This window comes from Platichthys flesus, chromosome 11 (genome assembly GCF_949316205.1).
Source record: "Platichthys flesus chromosome 11, fPlaFle2.1, whole genome shotgun sequence".
Taxonomy (NCBI): domain Eukaryota; kingdom Metazoa; phylum Chordata; class Actinopteri; order Pleuronectiformes; family Pleuronectidae; genus Platichthys; species Platichthys flesus.
The window spans coordinates 8,129,335-8,153,824 of record NC_084955.1 but is presented as its reverse complement, the minus strand read 5'-3'; the positions used below and the strand labels follow the sequence as shown (position 1 = coordinate 8,153,824).

The 24,490-nt window shown below is 41.2% G+C and overlaps 1 protein-coding gene across 1 annotated transcript; it reads right to left on the bottom strand.

Annotated features, from left to right (window-relative positions):
• Nucleotides 1-850: 850 nt before the first annotated feature.
• Nucleotides 851-22,074, bottom strand: znrf2b (zinc and ring finger 2b). Its single transcript, XM_062399053.1, has 5 exons — nt 21,672-22,074; nt 10,899-10,994; nt 6,996-7,101; nt 6,356-6,429; nt 851-6,255 (listed from the first exon to the last, which is right to left on the bottom strand). The coding sequence occupies exons 1-4, from the start codon at nt 22,072-22,074 to the stop codon at nt 6,372-6,374; spliced, it is 663 nt and encodes a 220-aa protein (XP_062255037.1). The 3' UTR covers nt 851-6,255; nt 6,356-6,371.
• Nucleotides 22,075-24,490: the final 2,416 nt, after the last annotated feature.

The window sequence follows — 24,490 nt, the reverse complement described above, 5'->3', positions numbered from 1 at the left end:
GGAGACGGGATTGAACCGCCCACCTTTCGCTCTATCTCCTGACCTCGTAATAATGCTGAGACTGATGGAACTACAGTATATGAAAGTACAGAATGATAATATACTCAGTACTCATTACTACATAATTACTTGAGTACTGGATTGTCTGATCACACCCATTGGTGAAACCAGGATGCAGCAATTTGCAACTTAGATCGTGGTTCAGGGCTGTAAAATGGGGGGAAATGGTCCCTCCTTATCTCTACTTCTGGCATCCTTGTCTAGACAACTCCCATCTTTGAGCTCAGCCTTCATTTAAATCTTTTAAATCTCAGCTATGCACCAGGAAAATTCCGTCAGTGTCTTGCACAGTTGTTCCACTATTGTGGTGAAAAAGATCTGTCAAAAGATGAGAGAGGCAATTACACGCACACGCACAGGGAACAACAAGGTTGCTGTTATTCTGCCTTAATCCTTCCTGGTTTATACCATCTTCCTTTCATACAGAGGCAAATGACTCACCATCACCTAGGAGCACTCGGACGACTTTAAAAAAAATCAAATCAGAGTCAAAGTTTATGAGATTTATGTCCAAAAGTGTGGGTTTCATATATTATACATATATATATATATATATATATATATATATATATATATATGACTTGCGCTCACATTATATACATATATATATATATATATATATATATGTATATAATATATACATATATAATATATATATATATGTATATAATTATATACATATATATATATATATATATATATATATATATATGTATATAATGTGAGCGCAAGTCAATGACTGAGCTCTATTCAGACAGTTTGTTATGTGGAAAGAAAAACACGCTTCAGACTGATTCAACTTTTTACTGAAAAAATTCTGATTAGATTCAAACACAAAGTAACATGAGATAAAAATGCAGTAACTAAAACAGAATTATTGGTATACAAATGATACTCTTCATTGCTTTTTGTACATAGTTTTACACAAAATAAATATTTGAATACATTTTATGTTGTGATTGTGTGTTTGTTAAGTGTTGAACATCACACATTCTCTGTTATACAAGGTAATGCTTGTTGGGGCTCAGAACTGGCAAACAAATAAATTACAAGCTAAAAAGTGCTCGACCGATTCTATAGTTTCCCATACGAGGCTTGTTTTAGGACAGTGCTTCAACTCGATACACTGTTCTCCCAGTACAGGTCAAAGACCGGAAACACCACCTTTACAATCCTTAACGATACTTCAGCCAGTTCACTGTTTGTTTCAACTCACTGCCATCTCACAAACACCAACATCGTCATAAAAAAAAAAAGAAATCTAACACCATAGAAGTTAATCTGATGGCTTGTTGAATTTAACACTGGCCTTGTCCTCTGTAACTCTTTATTTGAATCTTCAGCTAAAGGGTTCAGTCCCTGCACTTTGGATGAGGGATGACTCAGTGTGCTAGTTCAGGCGGAAAGTTCAAGTCGATACCAAAAATATGAGCACAGACAAATTAACGTCAGTATTTCTATTAAGGCCAGATCTGTCTCACTTTTCCTCCGACATTCTTAATCGGAATATGATGATGATGATGATGAAGGTCCAGTACGAGCCCTGTGACCTGTCCTTGCTGCTTCCAGCTCCATTAACACTACATGACTCTGTCGACAGGGTATTACAGGGCTCAGCTAATCTTTGCATGTGATGTGACGGAGCATTAATCATGAGGGTGGATCCCAAAACTCCAAACTCAACACTTTCCTCCTTTGTTTTCTCCAGTCACCCAGTAGGTTCCTTCTGTTTGATTCCAAGTCAAGACACGTACAATAAAGATGACATTTTTTTGGAAGTATTAATATGTACAGGATGTAGTTCTTTAAAGGGATACTCCAGTAAGTTAGGATAGCACTACCACAAAACACACAGGAAAAAGAATGGTGAAAAAGAAATGGTCCTTCCAGTCCCAGTCACCCTGGATACTACACTTCCCATAACACTTGGGCAGTCTGACGAATAAAGATGTTGTTTGACTGTGTTGCAGCACTGACAAGTTTTAAACAATATTTTCCATACCATTTGAGTGGATACTGAATCTCAGACTCTTCTGTACTGTTCGGTGCCAGGTCAGATGTATGAGAGAGGATCTTCAGCGACTTATAACTTGCATGTTGATGCTAATGGTGTGCAGTCAGAAACCAGTAATTACGATCATTCCAGTGTGACGCATGAACGTTTACAAATATTAAATCTGAGGCATTCTGAATTAGACATATTCATTCTAGATAAACTACAAGATGACCATTGAATGGCCAGTTGAAACAGAAGGAATTATAACAGAAGCTAAAAACTTTCATGTTCATATATATATAAATGTGGTATTTTTGAATCCATTGTTGTGTGGTAATTTACAGAGGGAACTGAAATAAATGCTCTCCTCAACCAAAGTCTGGCCCACAAACCTAACAACCAACTCAATGAGCTGTTTACTGCACTGCCAAGGAAAACTGAAACTACCACAACAAACCTCTAAACAACCTGAGATAAAACTCTCCTCCCTCATGATGCTGGACTGCCGGTTCTTCCTGTGCTGAAAGAAGAAGTATGACTTTTATTTCCTCAAACTGGCACTGAATAGCCTTTATTTCTTCTTATACTGTGATTATTTTTTCAGTTTGCGTTTTTTTCTGACTAATGAAAAATAAAGCCAGTAATATAAATAACGATACATATAACAAATTCAGTTTAAGTGATTGTGTGTCTTTTTGATGAAACAGGGGGACATTCGTTGATATATGGTTTATAAGGTTATAATGAAAACGATAATTGAATAAAGTTTTTTTTATCCTTCCCTTTCAGTCAAACTCATAGAATAATGGCTGTCACGTTCTCCTGTTTTAAATAACATAAAATATAATATGGTGATTGTAAAACAACTAGTGTCAAACTTAAAGAAAAGATCCTCTCTGCTCTCTGAAGCATCAATCACTATGATGCAGGGCCTCCTAACGTATCCTGCTCAGGGCCCCTGGAGGAACAGACCTGTGTGAAATGAGTTAATAAAAGCTGCAACAACAAAACACACCTCACTGTTCATGAATCCTCACAGTCACACGTTGACCAAAGTAAAACAGTTAACGAATCTGAGATAATCAAAGTGTAATTTGTTAGATTATCTGCTGCTGCCTCTTAATATTTTGCAAAAAATAATAAAATGTTGGGTGTAATTTTCTAATGTGCAAATCCAGTTTTCACACACATCTGCACGATTGTATGATAACGTGTGTACTATAACTGATCTGAGAACAAAGCAAGCTGAGTAAAAGGCAGCTCGACAACACACTAGACACAGACTTCTAAGAGGATGCCGATTAATGAAAGTCAAACTTGTTTTAAGAGACAATAGACTGGAGCCACCACAAGAGGGCAGTACACTACATGATGAATCTGTAGAAGCAAACAGGACAGACGCTGTCCTGAGATCAGATGTGAGGACAGGTATCTCCCACTTCGCTTTCGTTCTACTTGATGTCTGGTTTTAGCTCCATAGGGTCACGCAGTGCTGGACTTGCTGGCCCTGGCAGCACGCCACTGATTCCAGATTACACAGTGATGTCAGTTTCTCACAGAAAACAGAGCAGTGCTTGAAGCAACGCCTTTTTTTTCTAAAGACATAAGAAACCCACAGCTTGAGGCAGCCAGGCACAGCAAATATTTATATTTCATATTCAAATAAAAGCTTTACTACAATATGACTGGGATTAAATACTCCAGTCACAGTTTTGTATTTTAATTGGGTTGACAATTAACCGAGTCGACTGGTCTTCACATATGTAAGTTAGTTTACAAGTTTCTTTGTATACTCAGAGCTAGAGGATGCATGTTGTGAGTGGGTGTAACTGAGCCCAGGTTACTGTGGGACAGACAGTAGAGATGTGGATTGGGGATTTAGCGGCTGATTACTTCCTCCACTCTGGTTCAAGGGGAATGACCTGGAAAATAAGCTGCTCTGTAGCTGTTGACCAGTTGGAAGAGGAACCTGGACGCATGCATCTGGTTGGCTGGACACGGACGTGCACAGAATTGTAGCATCCCAGAAATGGCAGTGATTCATGAATGTTGGTTTGGCTTTCCTTGTCCCCTCTCACACTGCCATGCTTCTAGTACCTGGAATGAGGGGATAAGAAACAAGCGCTGGAGGACATAGTTAACCAGCGGTGAAATGTCCCCTAACATTTTTCAATGAAAACATCATCATGAACTCATTAAGAAGCTCCACATGAAGCAGATTGCTTTCAAGCTGCTATTAAGGAAACAATGAAGCGGCTTTTTTTAAATTATAAAAAAATATAGTATAAAAAAAATGATCTGCAGGGTGATGGGACGAGCACTAGACTCTGAGTCATGTAAAAAAAAAGAAGCAGGGTGTGGAGGCAAAGGATCACACATTCAAAGACAGGTCTGGAGCTTTGGGGTCCACCCAGTGATTCCACTGAGGAGGTCGTCCTCTGTGTCACAGAAATCCACTGGGATAGTTTCTCATGAGATCAAAAGTCTGTACACTGTTCCCCCTCCTGAGGTCTTCAAACCAGCAGAATCTTCACTCACTGAAGGTAAATATTGTTGCCCTGATGGCGTAAGGCTTGAGGTGACAACCCTTCACGTACTTTCTCTCTCTCTACTGTCAACTCTCGGTAAAATTATATCCCAGAAATACCTGGAAAACAATGTCTTGAAGTCCACATTTGTTAAATTATGTTTGTTATGCTGAATCTTTATCAGTGTGCAGACTCGGATTATCTCCAACCACGTACAGGCAGGTGCAAAGAATTAACACAAACCAAGCACTGCCAGTGAAGTGGAATTTCTTAAAAAAGTGATTTATATATTATGTTCCAATATCTGTCTTTTATTGTGTGTCCTGTCATATCGTCAATTCATTCGACCCCTTGTTAAATCATCCAACCAATCATTCTTATTACAGTGTTCGATTTGTTCCAATTCTCAGCACCTGATATTTGGGTGTTTGAGAGTTGATGTCTGTAATCTGCTTGATACAAAAAATGAAGATGCAGTAAATGTGAAATTCAAAACACATTTTTTTCTTTACGTGTATCTTCACCTGCTAAAAAGATGATCAAGTGGTATAATCAATGCCATTAATACAATCCTGTCAAATGACAGATATGTTTTGACAGATTGAAAGTTAAAACAACTGAGGCTTGTTATTCCTTGAAGTCACTGTTGAACAAGACACAGCAACAGTGACTCAAGCTTCTTCTCTCTGACTGTTGTTCTGACATGTGTATTAACATCAAACAGAAAATGTATATAGCAAGAAACTTTTAACATTTCGAAATGTCAACTTTTCTTAAACCATATCTCATCAAATCTCTAGCAAAAGAGGTTGAATTTTATTGCAACATGAAAAATATCCCGTTATAAGGTGAAGAGGTTCTAGTTAAATCTGATGATATTGAGAGACTCTGCTTTTTTTTTGTCACAGCTGCAGCAACACAGTCAGACCTTCACAAGAGCACTGATGATTGTTAGAGAGTGTGTGTGTGTGTGTGTGTGTGTGTGTCTGTGTGTGCGTGTGTGTGTGTGTGTGTGTTGGCACCGTTTTCACAGCAGCTCTAGTTCTAATATCGTCCGTGCTGCTGGTGCAGACAGTGGTCCGCTGCCGTCCTGTCTCTGGCTCAGTTCTGAACTGGTAGAGTGCTAGTTGAGGTGAGATGCTCTTGCAGGTCCAGGCTCTGCTGACAGTGTGGATTCCTCTGCGGCTGGGCTTCACTACCACAAGGCACTGGTAGACACTGATGCAGAGGGAGGAGGGGAGGGACAGAGTCGGAGGGGGGAAGGATAATTCATCATCGTCCTGACACCCCCCCTCCACCCCGCCCCGGGTGCAGGACCGTGTCCTTCTCCTCCAGTGTCCCGGTGTAGAAAATACACACACCTGCCGTCCAATGGCGGTCCAGGGAGAAGAGCCGTGCCTGTCATGGCGCCCTGTGTGGCTGTGACCGCCAGGGCTGCAGAAGATGCGAGTTGAGGAGCGGCTGGTCCAGTCTGACCCTGTGGAGTGTGGATGTGCAACTCCAATATAAACAGAAAGTCTGTATCCCTGAAGATTGTTTCAATGAGATTTGGCACACCATGGTACTACATTATTTTTTAGGGTGGGGGTGGTTAACTGATCACAGTGGTCACAGTTCCGGCAGTCTCCCAGGATCCACTCTTAATCTAGTAGATCCTTCATTGTGGGGAACCTGCCATCACAAAACCAAGAGATTGCTTTAATTATCAAATGATAAAAATGTAGTTTAATGAATATTGAAAATCTGTCCAAGTATGTGAGAAACACTTTACCTGTGCAAAAAAAGCTTCAATCTGACGGATGCTCCGGACACGATCTGTTCACTTTAAACCACTCGTCGATACATCTAGAAGACATATCGTACATATTACAGTCACCCTTAAAGAAACTGGATCCACTTGATCTTCTTCGTTACCTTTTTTGTGAATTCACACATTTTTTCCACCCTCTTTTAAAACAGTTATCTATCAGTGTTCGGCCTTTATCCACCTCTGTGTTGCAAGCAAGGATCAAAGAGGCTGTGTGAGTAGAACAAAAAGTACAAAATGCACTAATGCTGTATAAAAGCTGATCCACATTAAATGTCACTGTAGCTCTCACATGACAAGGACAGGTCACGGACACCTGCACACCGTTATGCTGCTGAGTAACATGAGCCACTAATAGGAACTTTAACACAGTTAACAACTTCCTTCACAAAAAAAAAGCTTCTATCATAAAGAATAAATATAATTTTCCACCTCATAACAAAACATTACACCTCTAAATCAATCATTTGAAGGATTATGATGCTGCTGTGGAGGTGTGATCGAGAATCACCTCATTAACTAGGCTGGAATAAATCTCATTTTATGAGCCGTGTGTCATAAAAGAAATAAAGCGATGGAGCATTTTCTGAACGGAGCATCTTACCCTTTGTGGTAGATGCAGAGGCAGGGCAGGCGAGCGATGGTGTCTCCCTGCACCAGCTCCTCCAGGCAGATCGCACATTCTCCTGCATCCTTAGTGAGGACGTCCTCTGTGAGACAACCCACACACAAACACACACATCACAAATATGGAACAAGGACACTGTACTTGCAATGTGCGCCTGCCCCGATATTGAAGCAGTGGCGGGTCAGTATTGTGCGGTACTGTAAAAAACAAAGTACCGTGAAGTTTTTAGAATTTTGACAGCGACTTGGAAACGAAGTATAGGTTTTCGTGACACCTCTTGTATCCGTGCGTATGTACTTAAAGAATTTTGTACATAGACCTTTAGTCTAGTGAGGATAATCCCTCATCTTTTTTAATTACGTTAAGGTCAGGGTTGGGCATTTAGTTGTGATGGTTGAGGTTGGGTTTGGGTATGGGGCTGGCATATGCATTATGCCAATGAGCGTCCTCACCAAGATAGAAATGCAAGCATGTGTGTGTGTGTTTGTGTGTTTATGCCTAAACACTGGGGAGGGTTCATCTTGCTCTGCTTTGAATAGCATTGAACCAGGAAGTGGAAGTCATCATGTGCACCATTAAACTCATCACCTGCAGCAAAACACAGTCATTAGGACTGGCCTTATGTAACAGTGGATTAACCCACATAGGCCTGGGAAAGCCAGTTATTATGGGCTGCCGCACATCCAGCTCAGCTGAGGGACAACATCTTTAATATACGGACGGTGCCTGTAAGTCGATCACAGGGTTGAATGACAGAGAAAAAGATGGGAGAGTAAAACTGATGTCAATATTTGTCTTGTTACCAAATGTTTATTTCAGAGGCTTAAGTTCGTTGGTCTGGTTCAAGAGTCTGTTTCCGTGTTGTTAGTTCCCATGCATGTTCACAAATCACCACTTCACAATGTAGAATTAGCACTCTTCAGTTGTAAGCCAGTGCAATTTCAGTTTATTATCTTTATCTAATCAGTTGATCTTTGAGTCCAAGTGACAACTGGTCATATTCTAAAGAAAACGGCAAACTTGAGATATCATGCTCAAAGAAGCCCAAAACATGTATTTAGGCCACCGTGAACAAGACTTTTAACTTTTGACAATCGCAATCTTATCAGTTTATATTTCAGACCAAGTAAACATTTTCACCAAATTTGAATAAATTCCCTCAAGGTCCTCCTGAGATTTTGCGTTCACAAGAACAATAACTTATTTTGTACGGTCAAAGGGACCTTGATCTCTGACCAGGCTATTCTGTTCAGGTCACCCTTGAGTATAAGTGAAATTCAGTCAGACAACTCACGTTCGATCATGTAATATATTATTACAACAGATTTAGTGTTTGGCGTCTAGGCTCCAACTTAATCACTCCCCCATATGATTACACAGGAACGATGGGAGTGATGAGCAAATACTTGTAACCCCCCGTTGGAGCCTACAGGTGGATGCTGGGCCTACAGGTGGATGCTGGGGTGGTGGAGGGGCTGAAGCAACAGGTAGCAATACTGCAGCAGCAGTTTGAGCAAGAGGGGTTGATGGGAAATGTCTCTCTGGTTAAATAGACCACCTGATAAGGTGGGTGTGTATTATAGATGGTTGTGGAGATTGAGGTATGTCACATGATGTATGTCACATGATGTATGTAACATGATTGGCGCAGCGCAGCTCGAGTTGCCTGCCAGAACTAGCTCGCAGGCGTCGCCATATGTGTGTGCCAGATGGAATGAAAATTATTTTTGGCGTTCCTGATATATAACGTTCACAACTCAAAGTGAGGACATGTGACCTTGACCTTTTGACCTTTGACCAACAACATCAAATCAGTTAATCTCAGAGTCCATATTAATATTTGCGTGGAATTCAAATGAATCGGCATCTCCTACCTCTGATAGGATTACTGGAATTGAGTGTGAGAATGGTCAAACATTTAGTCAAATATAGTCACAGAAAGTCATCTGTCCGTGTCTGTTACTATTGATACTTTCCTGTCTTGAAACACTAAGGGAGCCCTGATATATAAAAAAAAAAACAAAAAAAAACTGAATAAATCAAGAGAATATAAACTCTTTAAAGAAACTAGCAGGGAGAATCTGAATCAGGTGCATTGAAGAGCAGCTTTTACTGCAGCAGGTTGACCTCTGCTCCCTCTCTCTGGGCTGTTTAATTTACAACAGTGTCATCAGCCTGCTTCGCAGCAGCTTTAAATCAGAAATGAGGTCATGAAAATCACAGGCTTTATAATGCAGTTCTATGGAGACACACAGAGACAGAGACAGACCTTGTACCTTTTGCCTTCGACAGATGGCTCCTTGTTTGAAGTCTTGAATGAAAAAGATAAATGTGTATATTGTGTATATTGTGTATCTGTTCAGATATGATGAACATATACACAAACATTAATCAGGAGTAAACACTGCTCAGTGTGGTTTGCAAAGGGTTATTTGCTACGACTTTTGATAAAGTGCACATGGTGGTGAGTGTGCGTTTTATTAGCGGCCTGTCCTTGGACGGCAAAAAGCAAACACACATGCTGATTATAGAGCGTCTGCGTGTGAGAGAGTGTGTTTGTGTGTGCGTGTGTGTGTGAGTGAGTGTAGCATGCAGACAGTGGGAAGCCCTGAGCGGCTGATTATCTTATTAGAATGGCCACGAACACAGCAGAGCAGCTGTGATCTCTGGACTCAGTGACCATGAGACACACACACACACACACACACACACGCACGCACGCACGCACGCACGCACGAACGCACAGATATTTTGTTGAATAAGTGAAAACCCTGGTCTTTTCTCCCGGGTCCATATTCATCATTCATATTTACAGTCTAATTATTATTTTATCACCATGATTTATATATATATATATATATATATAAATATTGTCCATATCATGATGCAATATGCTGAAATATAGATTGTATGTAAAGATAGACGATAACTACTTTGCTTCTCACAAGGGAAGCATAGTAGAGGTCATAAATCCCGCCTCCTCCGTGTTAGTGGATGGGACATATATCAAATGAAAGTCAAAATACACAAATATAATTTTTCTAAAAGACTTTCTCTCATTGTAGGTGGCCATATCAGACTGAGTGTAGTAGTAAGTTTAATTGTAATTAGTTATTTAATGCTATTAAAAGCATGAAACTCTACAATTGACAGCTGAGACTGACTCACGTTCCGATGCTGACGATTGCTCTTTGTTTTTCTCTGTGCAGTATTCTGGACAGGTTGAAAACTTTTTGAGACAATTTGGTTGCAGAACATACTGTGCTTCATAGTCTTAATTCCCACTTAGTGTTGTCACGATGCCAAAATTATGGCTTCGATACCGATCCTTTTTGATACTTTATGGGGGGAAAAATTACTTCGGTAGTAAAACCTATCTGTGACTTCACCGATTAGCTCACTTTGAACAGCATTCATATCTTCAGTTAGGTGGACGTGACCACCTCAGTCCATTTCCAGTGTTTTATCCTTTGTTGAAATCCAAAGAAATTGCTGATTTGACCAGATTGTTTGGCCTGTGTTCATGCGTTAGTCAATGACAACAACAGTTTCTCTGTCCTAATCTCAGGAGAGACAGATTGTCCATATGGTTACAAATTGTTACCACATAATAAATAAATCCCATGGTGTGACATTACATAAAGGTATAGCATTGTAATAATGAGCCTTTATATATATAAAAATGTTTGGTAAAAACAACCACCAAGAAGCGCAGGTTAGCATGCTAGGTGGTTAACTTGATATTTGGATGCAGTTTTCATATTACCTTCTTCAGAGTGTCTCGACAGTTGGCTTTTGTTTTGGACACAGAATTGTCAGCTTCATATTATAGTTTAATTTGTCTGCATGTGTGAGTTAAATAGGAATGACTAGTCCTACCGTTGTACGTCACTCTGGGTTTGGTTAGACACAAAACCAGGTGAAGATCCATCTCATCCGAGGACACGAACTTGGAGCACACAGGGCACTTGAAGCCTGCAGGGAAAAAGGAACACACACAAAAAACAATTAGAAAGAAAATTAGATCATCGATGGAGGGGTGGAACGCATACAAAAAAAATCTTTGCTCACTCTTTACACGATGTCCATTATCATCTTGCTACACTTTTCATTTTTTAAACAAACAGTGTTAAGATGACTCATACATATGTAAGAATCCATCCATCCATCTTTTGAGTGGGGGGCTTAAGCAAATCCCATCTGACATTGAGCGAGAGGCAGCCATTCCATCACAGGCCTGACATATAGAGCAAAATAACCATTCACACTGACAATTTAAAGTCTTAATTAACCTAAGCTGCATGTTGTTGGACTGTGGGAGGAAGCTGGAGTATCTGGAGAGAACCCACACAGACCAGGGCCCCCCGCCCCTTGTTAGAATCTCTATTTATAGATACTGTTAAGTCACAAAATTATCATTCTAATGCAATAAAACACTAGCTAAATTCCAATGTGATATCATGTAGTTTGTTATTTTTATTACACATGATGATCCTCAACTGAAGCACCGTTTCCAACATCTGAATGAGGGTACACAGCATGGGAGACTATTAGTTGTGAGACAGTGAGACTGATGGACAACATCGTTAGTTCTTACAATACTAAAAATAGCGACGGAAACTTCGGGATCTGCCCCTTCTGTCCAGATCTGCTGCTAAACTTAATATGTTCTTTCTTGGCCCATGTCCAGTCCTTCTGCCAAGTTTCAGAAACAAACCAATGGATGTTTGCAAACACATACGCTTCTTTGTGAAGGTAATAAAGAAACAGCCATGTCATCAATTGCAAATCATGGAAAAACCACAATCACAGTATGTAAACGTAGTTTAAGGTAAAGTTTCCATTGCAACATTTTTGGTCACAAGCAACATTACAATAGAAATGTTTGACAGGAAACTCCCCATACAGATAAAGTTCACAGTGCGTGGTGCAGCAGTCTGAGCACTCAGATTTGTATTACTTTACCCAGGATGTGGACTTTAATCTATCTTTACAAATGAGCATTAAAGTGAGTATTGTGCAATCAGGTTGACTGTGTAAGTGGGCGTGTAGTGTGTGGCTTGTGTACTCAAGTCAGACCCACTTCTACTGAGCTCTGCAAATTGTATATGGTCACTTGTGGAAGATTCAAGGGTTTAAAGCAGCAGTTCAGAAACAAAAGCAATTTTTCCGCCATATAAAATGAAATACTTTTCTCCTTTTGGTCACAGTTTGGTGAAAACTTAAGCCGAAAAACAACTGAGGTGAGGGTCTAGAAAGGATAATTGTTTGTTTTAAAAGAGACCATCTCACCTCATTAACCAACTCAATGTACAAAGGCCTCCTGGCCCACAGCCTTGAAGGCCAACATCTCCCATGTGCTTTTGACAAACCAATGGGTTATCTCACGGGGGGGGGGGGGCAACTTTGTCTCAACTCCTTCCTCCTATATGTTGGTTTCTCTTGGCAGCAACTTCCAGTTAATGTTTAGCAAATTCAAGATACTCAACCACAATGTTGAATGTGGACATTTTGGGAAAGTTATTCAAAGGTTTAGGTTTCTCGACATTTAAACAACCTAGTCGTGACCATTATGTCCTAACAGAAGCTATGAAATAAAAAATGTTGATGGGCAAAAAGTATTGAGTGCATCTTTTATGACCATTTATGGTTTCAGAAAGAAGAGGAAGAAAAAAAGAGTAATAGCCCTTAGATTACCCCATTGTGTACCGAAAGCTTTATGTGTACATTTGGATATTATTTGTGGTTTTCTTTCAGTTTCATTATAACACACTCTTTTGTAGCTTATGGAAACTGTTGGACCTCTTGGTCTCGTAGAATTCTTCTAAATAGGGATACACAATTGTTTTTGTACTTATCCGCTCATTTGGTTTATGCTTAGAACTATAATTGTCCTGTTTTATAATCAAACAGACTCTGGTAATTACTGGGAACTGGATTCCTGGGAATCCTATTTCCTGGAAAATAAAAACACTAACTCCCTATCTTGGAATAGATCAATGTGATACGGATCTGGTGTACAAACTGAAGCTAAACACCAGCTTCTTAGACACTGGCCAAAGCTTAACAATTCTTAACACTGGCACAATTCTTCACAGCTTTCACTCTATATGCACCTTATCTGCTGCCCATCAGATCTGCTGCTTGGAGAGCAACACAGCGTTTCGAGTCCATTATTCAACTCCGCTCTGCTGCAACCCCTGAGTCAGCACATCCAGGAGTCCATTCTAATAAACAGGATTTATGAATCATCATTTTATCGATAGGTTCACTGATTATTAACCAGCCCAGCTGCCCACTAACCTCCCGGTTAAGTCTATCACACAGACAAAAACAAGCATATGCACCAAAATAACATTGAGCATCACTTCAATGTGCTTCCTTTCTTATCTTCTGAAAGGCTTGAAAATTCATAAGTTGAAAACTGGCTGGTGATAAAGAAAAGGTCTTTCAGAGGGCACACATCCCGTCCCCTCTGCCTGCAGTGCTCTACTCTCTGATGTGTGCTGACATCTGTTCTGCAGAAGAGGAAACTGAGTCAAAAGACGCAGCAAAAATGTATTTAAAGATGGCAACGTGTCAGCCCCCCATGTCATGAACTCTGCCCCCTCCATGTTATCACATGGGACATGAACCAAAACAAAGAAACATTTATATATTTGTTCAAAAAATGTTTTGTCTAAGACGGTTTCTGCCATTTTAGGTGGTTCTCTTCATACTGATCTTTGTTTTTTCCCCGATAAGTTTGGTTTTCATTAGTTATCTGATGATATGAATACAGGGTGAAATGTCATGATTGACAGCAGAGAGTGACTCACTGTCATCAGCACATCATGGTAGCCTGTATACATGAGGAGGAAGTGGAGAAGAGTCCTCCAACCTCCGTCAATAAGAGGAAGAACAAATGAGGAAGAGCCATAACATGACTGTCTAAAGAAAGCTTCAAAATGTACATTTTGGTTGTTTTTGTGGTTTTGTTTCAGTTTTAAGATTACTTGCCTTCCTGTTATTTAAGAAAACTGTCTAATTTGTCTGAGGCTATTCTGTCACAAATATTTTAATAGAATCACAGATTATATTTATTTGGCTACAATATTTTCTTTCCCTTGCATTCCCAGTGAAAACATGGTCCCTCAACAGCCTGCTCATGATTACCCCTGCCACTAACGGAGCAACGGAGCAACACAAGGAAGCCTGCAAGACAGTCAATGATCAAGGTGAAATAATAGCACAGCTTCAAGAACAAGCAGTTCTTCCTGTTTTAGAGCAACAACGACAAAAATGCTAAACAGTGTTTCCATATTAAAAAACATTTGAGGCAGTGTTGATAGTCCTACAGCCTACCACTGAGAACATGGAAGGGTGGAGTCAGACACAGCAAATAAGGCATGCTGATTAGATATAGTGTGGGGGTTTGTATTCCTAAACTGGCAATCAATGACTAGTTTTTACATCCCCTCTGTGGCGTGAGGCAAAGATTTCCTGGACAGGACCTTCCAGTGCTCTCCACAGTGTCACAGTCAACTGTAAAAAGGACAAACTTTATAAGTTTCCTGTTAGGTTCATCTCGCATAGGCCTTGGAGAAAAACTGCAAACAATCATGTGCCTCTTTGTTTCTGAAGCACTTTCTCACATATAAGAGTTATACATGTATAAGACCACAGAAATACATGCACAGAGATGTATAGCTCAAAGTAACTCTTGAAATATATTTCAGCTACAAAGCTAATAACACTTTTTTAAATGCTTCATTGGACGCATATTATTCAAATTTTTGGAGAGAACATGCTCCTTATGGTTTGCCTGGACAATGTGATCTGTTGATGTGTTTGCTACAGTAAACATTCAAATGTTTTTTTTTAGTCAGAAAGGTTCTAGATGTGGCACCACTCTGCAAACCGAGCAGTTTCTCTACAGCTGTATCTGAATGATGTTGGGTGTCTCATGTTCACACTATAGTGTTTAAGTGTGCGATATTAGCAAGATGATGTTCAATCCAACAAACAAAGGCGGTCACCATCCATGCATTACTTTCCATGCTGTGCACATATACCTCAATCAAGTTACTGTATGCTTTCAGCAAGAGGGACCATGTTACCTTGTTGTCACCATTGCCCAATTACTGAGAGCAGACATTATCCATGATCAATTTGTATGAGTCTATATATGCTGTTAGGAAATCTTGAAGACCCTTTCTCTGTAATTGGACCGGGAATTTCAAGTGAAGTTAAGAGGCTCACAACTGTTTCGGTTGTGAGCCTCTCCAATCACAACCGAAACAGCTCAGAAATCAGCAGAGACTGAATCATCCAACATTTTCTCATCAGCCTTACGAAATCGGTTCCCTCAGCAGAGCAGCAGAGCAACAGATCCTTGTTGCTTGGCAACTGTTGCATCCCAGGGATTGGCACCTCACTGTGGAGCTGTGAGTGGAGTCAGAGCGTGCTGATTGGATCCCACTGAAAGGGGCCAATTATGAGACAGTAGCCAAACTTTGTTTATGATGTCTAGGACAATAGTTGATGTTAAATTGTACTTTGCATTCCTAATTGTGCATCCGAAGAAAGGTAGATAGTCCATCAAAGCCATTCAGAATTCCACACTTCATTTTGCTATATGAAGCAACCAGTTTATGTTGTCATTCCAATTTTTTGTAATTAATCAATTGTTAAAGATTTCTTTGAATGAAAAATGTGCTGAATATCGTTGGCTTGAAAATATTTAAGTAAAGATTTTGGCTTTTTGATGGGCACTCATTGTAACTCTCTGTATTATTCTTTAAATCAATCAAGTAATCAAATTGGTAGATAAATTAGTTATCAAATAGGTATTATCGCAGCTACAGGCTGTAAACATGAATTAGAGAAGTGTTTTCTATACTTTTTGGCTAGTAACATAATATTATAATTTTACTTACTCTCAAATTTTGTCAGACGAGATTTGATAAAGCAGTTTCAATAAGTGGATTCCAAACAGGATCTAGCAGAAAGCTGGGAAGCAGAGGCAGTGGAACTAGGTCGATGTTGGAGACAACCGAGGGTCATCATATTGATAGCTGAGTTGAGAAACGGTTGGCCTTCTAATGCTTGTATAATTCATATCACTGACACATGCACACCGAGGGACTTGGAGTGAGTAAAAGAGGAAGTAGAGTGAAGAAGGAATATGAGGGAGTGGGGCTGGAGAGGCCAGTGACAAGAGGACTATAAATAAACATGCTTTTCAGCTGCTGGGGAAATGGGGTAAATGATGAGAACCATTCCTCCAGTCAAGTTAATATACCCCAGAGTTCTGCTTCGGTCACTCTTTTTCTCCATCTCTCCATCAGTAAATATTAGCATCACACACAAACCGACAGCACCCAGAGGCCACAGTGGAATAACCAAAATATCTCACTCAAGTCCAAGGTGCTTTTAGATTATCTGGGAAATAACACCTTCTGTAAACTAACAAGGTCACCTTTATTTGACCAGAATTTAAAGTCTATAAAATAAAAACAGTAAAAACAGTTTTGCATTTTGATATGACCTTTACTACCATAGTTTATTGAGTGTATTGAACTACATTATGTTGTGAAGGTGTACTTTTTATTGTGGCCACTGTAGAGCCACATATAAAAATAATATAAATTCTTTTTCTCTATATGCTCTCTCTTTCTGTCTCTATTTCAGTTATTAGATCTTTACATATAAATATAAAAATGAATACAATTAAATTCAGTGCAATGTGAATACTCTCACTCGTGCTTTAGCAATTTTGTCTGTGTTTTTAGAACCAGAATGGTTGGCCTACTGAGCTGTAGGCGGCTGACAGAATGGTGTAGGACTGGCACCTGACCAGCTTCCTCCCAGCTATCTTCTCTCTGCTCAAACCAGACCTCTTGTTTGAATATGAGGACATGGAGGTGCAAAATGAGTAGGAAGTGGAGTCACAAGCTGTTTTTAGACATGTCTTGGGGAGGATCTGGAGAATTGGGTCCGGACTTTCTCAGCAGTTTGCCTTTCACACATGCACAACGCAGCGGGGGTCTTCTGCTCAGACACGTTCACAACAGCAAGACATTCTCTGCAGAATCCAGGTGAGGGGTGACACAGCAGGCAGAGGCAGGAAGTAACGTATTAATTCCGACGCATATATCACGTGATTTTAACAGCGTCTGCTTTTATCACCACAAACCCTCTTGACATCTTTGTGCGTTTCTTCTACATTAGTGGCTCGACTTTTTCCTCTGGATAAATTTATATTTCCTTGATTCAAATGTTTGTGTCGGTCGCGTGCTTGACGCTTCATCAACTCCTCTCTTGTTCGTAGTGAATCCAGTGAGGATCCCCCACTGCACCCTAACATTGGATTCTGTTGACCTTATACATGAGGCCAGGCTGAGAAAGGCCACAGAAGGTCCAGAGGCTCTCACTCAGACATTTGCATTCAATCTCCAGCGTTTAGTGAATCTCTTAAAGCAGCTACAAAGGCTACATCTGATTCTCAGTGATTGCCAGGCTTGTAAATCTCCCCTCAACCAATAAGATTAAAACATACCATATACAATGGAGAGGGTTCTAGGACACAAACTATTACAAGGCTTCCTTTGGCACATGTTCTATAAGCAGCATTAATAATACAACAAGAGGATCATACACCTGCAGCTGTTGCTAACTGATTAAACTGATTAAAAAAGACCACCGGGGTGGAATTCCATGCCCTTTAAACCAAAATAACCAAAATAACATCCCCTATAAAAAGGCCCTTAATGTGAGCTCAGTTGAGCATCCTTAAATAATGCTGATAAATAAATCACGCCATTTGGAAAGGTAGAAACCGAATTGCATCAAAAAAAGAACAAGAAGACACTTTGCTTCGCTCCCCCTCTCTCTCTCTTGCTCAAACAGATCAGATTGACCAGCAAGCACAAGAAGAAGTCCAACTCGCATCGGTGATCGTTAATGCATCCGTAAAGAACATCTTTGGCAGGCATGCCAGATTCAGCATAAATTCTTCAGATATCGCTTTAACATCTGTGTGTTCATGCAACAAGTACACACTTCTCTACTGGCCCTGCAATGTCGTCATGTACAAGCACACCCCTGGCCAATCAAAAGTTAATCATAAAGAAATGTCTGCCAAGTACTATTCATGGTGATTTGAATCAACAAACAATTCTGAAGTTACAAATGAATCTATAAAAGCAGTAATCTATTGACATCTCATTACACAGGCAAAATATGAAGACTAAATTAGACTGTCTGGGGAGACAAGCTGTGAGCCCAAAGTCAGTTCCTTCAGACTCCACAGCTGCTACATCCACACAGCGGGACAGCGCCAAACATCTGCTGCAGTATTCAAATGAAGGGACTCAGCAGCGGAGATTAGGAGAGCAGGTTAGTTAACTAAAGGCTTATCTCTTCAGGGTAGATTCCTGCTAACCTGGATTGACTCAGCCACTAACAGTAACATGGCTCAGAGCTGTGGGGACTGACCTGCGGACATTGCTCCAGTAAGACCCAAGGTAAGAGTTCTCAGCAGCAGAGTGCTGGCAACAGATCACTGGTCCTTGGTCATGAATTATGACAGCAACACTGAAAAGACATTATTGGACTGTGCATTGTCTCCTCAGAAGCAACATGGCCTCCTGCTTGTTTTCATCAATAGGAATGAAATAACATGCTCTGTTTAAACAACCTTCATCGGTCAAACATATATATGAAAATGAATGTATATGTGTACATACAAAAATGCAATATGTGTAGATTTGAACTTGAAAAGACCAGACCTTGTTGTGTAGTCACTAGTCAGTAATTCTCTTGCACTCACACTTTAGTTTACTACATATTAGTTACACTTAATAGTTCATTTTCTCTGCATTTAGTTTCTGTCACCTTTTCACCTCAAGCACATTCACACTTTTAAACTTAGTTGAATTCAGATAGTGATGAGCTTGTCTATGCACAGAGAAGGGACACTGCGGTTGCCAAGAAAGCGCTGATGACATCAGTCCAGCTCCCTCAGCCAAAGCTTGCAACAGCCCCGAAACCTACGAAGGAGAAACAACTGGGAAACACAAGGTCCAGATTTTACAAAGTGACGTAGTGAGGGGCCAAATGAAGCAACACGCTCTGTTATTGGTCTTGACTCTCCCCTCACTGGGTCATCTGTTTCTGATTAACTATTCTGAGACCTTATTTTTGATGGAGAGGTCGTTTCCGCGTCCCTGTCAAACGGCTGGTTTTTTCTGGAGGCTAATTCATTTGGACACATTTTCATCTCAACAGTTTACATGCTTTTATTTAAAATGTCTGATAAAATAAAAAATAATCCAAATGACGCACAGTTTGACCCAGCTGCCAGCCACTGCTGCGGTACAACGGAGGATGTAGAAGAGGACATGATCTGTTAGCACGGTGCAATTATACAAATTAACATTATGAGAGCTAAGGAGAATGGTTTGTAGCAAATAAAATTGTACAGCTACAAACTGTGACATGTCTCTTATTATACAGAGACATGTACAGCTCTGTATAACATTTAAGGCTGGTTTATTAAACCTTTCATTTAATTTTAATAAAATCAAAAAATAAGGATACAGGAAGCGACAGCAGAGAGTAGCAGATGGGAAATCTTAAATTTTACTCAAAGGTGCTTATAACCCAGGTTTACAGTATGTGCCCAGCCCAACAATGAAAGGTTTGCTATAAAATGCTGCTCGTTCCAGCTGGTAAAACTAGGCTGCATGTAGAGCTGAGATATCAGACTCTATGTTTGGAAGCTGCCTTCATTCAGATCGCACAGCGGCAACAGGAGAGCATTTCCATTCTGAGCTGACAGTCAGACAGGGACGGAAATACTAAAAGCACACATGATGGTTGAACTATGACATTATATAGGAAATGAAGACTTCAGCCAACCTTTTCCAGGGCAGGTTTTTGCCTGCCATTATCAATAAGTGCATAAACTTAAGCAGCACCTCATTAAACTAATAGGAGAACGTTTTCTACCTGTCTGAGGAGCGGATACTGTACTGCTCCTACTTTTCTTATTCAAAGAGGCTTCAGTCTCAGTATGATGCAGCTAATATCAATAACAGGATATGACATGTCTTAACTCCAATGTTTCCTCCACATTTACATTGAAAAGCTTAGCCTTGGCAGATTTACGTACTCTGAGCTTCTTTCTAGTGTTGAAAGAGTTTTTAATTGATTACTCGTTTGTGGCTGAGAGATTCATTGATTTCAGGTAAAGGTTATTATTGTTGAAGGACAACTGACACCATTACAAAATACTGCTTAGAACCCCAGTTTTGCTGTTTTTCCTGCGTGTGGTCTACGAGGTTTTTACCGTCCATGCAGACATTCCGACCTCATAGTTTCAGCTGCTACTGTGGCAAGCAATGCAGTTCTTTCCCTCAGACAAAAACGTTTTTTTCACTCTTAGGTCTGTTTAGTGAGAGTGACCTTCATGCTCCTGCACCCCTGTTCCGGCCATAAATAATTTCCGTGAGAATTTTTTAGTTATTATGACTACTGATGGAATTATTTTATTCTTACATGGAAGTGAGTTTGGGTGAAAATACTATGTAAAATTGTCCAATTACTGTGAGGGCTGAACAATAAATGCCGTTAGAATGATCTCAGATATCAGTCTATTAATAACAATATCACACAGTTACTAGTGTGTCTTTCGTCCGTGATCAAACGTTTACCACCATTACAGTCAAGTCACTCCTAACAAGGAGCTTTCAGCCATAAAACACCAAACCTGCCAAAGTAAAACCTGCTACAAACTGCAACTGTTCAATGAGGCAAATACTTCACTTTCCTGCATAGCCTAACAAACAGAGGTAATCCTAAAAATTGACTGGAGATGATTGGAAAACAGCTTTGGCTCCTGATTGGTTAACCTCAACATGCCATGTGGAGAGCGGTATGGGTGTGTGTGCGTGTGACTTCAAACAGTCAGGGTGGATGGATGACATCAACAAGAAGACTTTCGGGAAGGAGGCCGACGCCGTTGGTTTTAACAAAGTTTGGTTCAGCTCACTCTCGAGCATCATTAAAACCAATGGCGCAGAATCTCCATCACTGCCTGTGGACGTTTTGTAATTGAATAGTGGTGCTAAACTACATTTTAGGTCATTTAAAATGTTGGCAGAGTTTGTCCTTTGAGTTTTACACTTAACTATCCCACTCGCCCTACTTGGTGGTAGGACTGAAACTATAAGAGCTCATGTTGATCCTCATTTTGAAATGCTTCCCTGTCCTTTGCTTGCATTTGATCATTTCTATTGGCAATAATAAAACCAAGCTGAGGATGAAGCTCCAGCAGAACAGGGACATGTAAACCAAGTGACTTCTACGATAAATTAAAAAATAAAAACATCCCTCAGTTTACATAGATCTTCAGCATAGACTAAATAAAGTCTTTGATCTACACCTGTTACACCTCTACACCTGTTAAAATATACGTGTATAAGAAACGAGTGGAAGAATTGAACTAGGGTTTATTAACTAGTCAATAAACCCTAGTTGTCATTGACTCATTGGTTTTGTATGTAATCATTAACGTTTAGATGAGTCTGGCCCCCATCCTGCAGCATCCTCAGTCACCACACTCCAGTGGGTCCTGAGCTGTGTCAGCAGCACACACTGCCCTCTTACCTCCAAAGAGATTGGGCGAGAGGTGAGCCGGTAATGACCCGATCAGCAGCCGGGGACCGTCGTGCTCTCTGCGGGAGTGCCCCATGTCCGCTGCCTCCTCCGGGCTGCTGCCCTCGGACTCCGGGGAGCTGTACGCTCCTCTGCTGTTGGGAATGTTGATCCCTGACCGAGGTCTGGTCCCGGAACCCCCTGCGGTCCTGGTCCTGGCCCTGGCCCCGATGTGCTGGCTGGTGCCGGACGTGGCTCCCGAGGCTCCGTGGTACCTCACTCCCCCGGCGGCAGACCTGCCCACGTTACTGCCGTTGCTGCTGGAGGTGCTGGAGGGCAGGTCCGAGCCGGAGTAGGCTCTGGTGCGGCCGTTCGCAGCTGGACCAGCGGTGGGGCCGCTCTGCTTTGCCCCCATGTTGACCTCCACTGATTCGGCTTTCAAATATTAAAGCGCCGCTGCGGGACAGTGCGCCAGATTTACGCCCGAGGCAGATGGCCGCAGGACCCGCGGAGGCAGGAGCGGAACTAACTCTGCGGCGCTACGATCCCATGGAGGTGAGCGCAATGTCGGTCAGAGCAAAAGTTGAACGGCACATGCTCGACTTCTGTGAGGAAAACTTTATCCGCCGTCACCGTCGTCCTCCGTCAGTAACAGTTGTGGTCGTGCTGCAGATAACGCGGATGGTTCCTCTGAGCCGCTGCTGTGGAGCCGCTGTGCTCTGGCCGCTGCTCCCTCCTCAGTGTCCGCTCCGCCATGGCTCCTGAGCGGCGCGAAGGAGCGGAGAGCCTGGCTCCTCACACCTCCGACACATTGCTTTACAGAAGGAGGTGATGGAGGACAAGGTTCGGCATCGAACCGTGTGATCGGTGGCCGCGGGCAGACTGTCTGAGCAGGTTTGCTGTCAAGCCACCTGAGTTCACGAGGGTTTCCGGGTAGGATTTTCAAAATAAAGCCACTGCAGTGTCTCAAGAGAACAGGTACACCCGGATACACTTGGCTGAAGAACAGACCTGCTTTTTTTATACAGTTTCATAAATGTGAAGTAGGCTCTTATCAGTGTTTAGTAGACTATGACCTAGTAACCTGTACTTTGATACCACAGTGCTTCAAGCTACCACTATATAAATGACATTATGTTGAACTCTCTCATGCTGCTTTCAGACATGCACTGAACTCCACACACTCTCTGGAGGGGCCGTATGTGTGAACGTAGATGTCCGAATGAGCCTTCAGACTCTGTGTGGACTTTCTCCAGCCATACCCCAGGTATAGGGCCTGCAGGATGTCTGAAGGAGCCAATGTGAGCACAGTGGGAGATCCTCTGCAGGATTCACTGTGAGCAAGTGGGGCTGTTGATCACGTTTCTAACATGTGTGACCAACGCAAACATAAACAAAAATAAAAGAAATAAAATAAAGCCAATAAAAGAAAGCCAATAAAACCGCATGATTTATTTTAACAATTCACTTAAAACGTGTCAAGAATGTTTGTGATGATAAGGGCCGACGCCTTGTACATATTATTTATGCGGCAGAATTATAACTTAACATCCCTTCTCTGTCTGCTGCACCATCCCTCATCGTGTTGTTGTGAACGTGTCTGAGCCGAGAATCCCCTGCCCTGTTTTTCATGTGTGAAAGGCAAACTCCAGAGAAACTCCGGACCCAATTCTCTGGATATCATCCAGAGGTCGAGTCCGAAAATACTTTAAGTGCTTCATAGTACAGCTGACATTTGTCTATTCACAAAGTGCTTCAGGCGACGTCAGGAGCTCTTGGCCAAGGACACTTGTATGCGGACAGGTCAAGTTGGGAATCAAACCACTGATCCTCCTGGTCTCCAGAGGTTTTCATACATAATGGAGTCAAAATAAAAACCACCCAGTGAGCAGCAGCACTGTGTTGATGAGAGGTCAGAGGAGAATGGTCAGACTGGTTGGAGCAGACAGAAAGGCTAGGGAAACTCAGGTAACCTATTTACAACTGCTGTGGTCAGTGAAGCATCTTCTAATCTGAATTACTCAAATCAGTTTTAACAGGTCACATTCACACAATGCTTTTATATCCCACATCTCAGACATGCAGACGGGTGGAGCTGGAGACTGAACCAACAATTCGCCAATTTGTAGAGGACCTGCTCTACCTCATGAGTCATAGAGGCCAACATGTACGACATCTCTACCACTACACAGCAAATCAAGGGCAATTGTGTTTGTTGTCTGTTTGCTGTACAGGACGGCTGTGGCTGAGGGGGTCGTCCCCTGACTAGATGGTAGGTGGTTTGAACCCAGTCTTCCCCATCTGCATGCCGAAGGGTCCTTGGGCAAGATACTGAAGCCTTTCTCATAAAGAAAGTGCTGCCCATAGATGCACTGTATGAATGTTTGTGTTAATGGGTGAATGGCAAAAAAAAACATTGTATTGTGTGGTTTGAGTGGTCATCATGACCTGAAACGTGCTAAATAAATACAAACGATTTACACAAGATGAATTTCAAACACAGAGCAATTCAGCTGTTCTTCTTTTCAGTTTCCGCAAGATGTTCAACCCATGGTTTATTGCACAAGACTGAACGGCACTCGCCTTTTATGGCAATGTAAAATTAAAGATTTGATTTCTGTCTGACAATTTTTCTTACTTTTAGAGGTGAACTTCCCCTATGAAATCATACAGTTGTAACCCAAAACTTCCTGCAATCCATAGCACAACATCTGATATTACCTCTGCTTTGCTGCAGTATATAAGAAGAAAACGTGGCAAAGTAAGAGAGGTTTTAATAGGCACCACCATTGAACTGAGAGAAGAAGAAGAGTTTAAAACCACAACCTTCA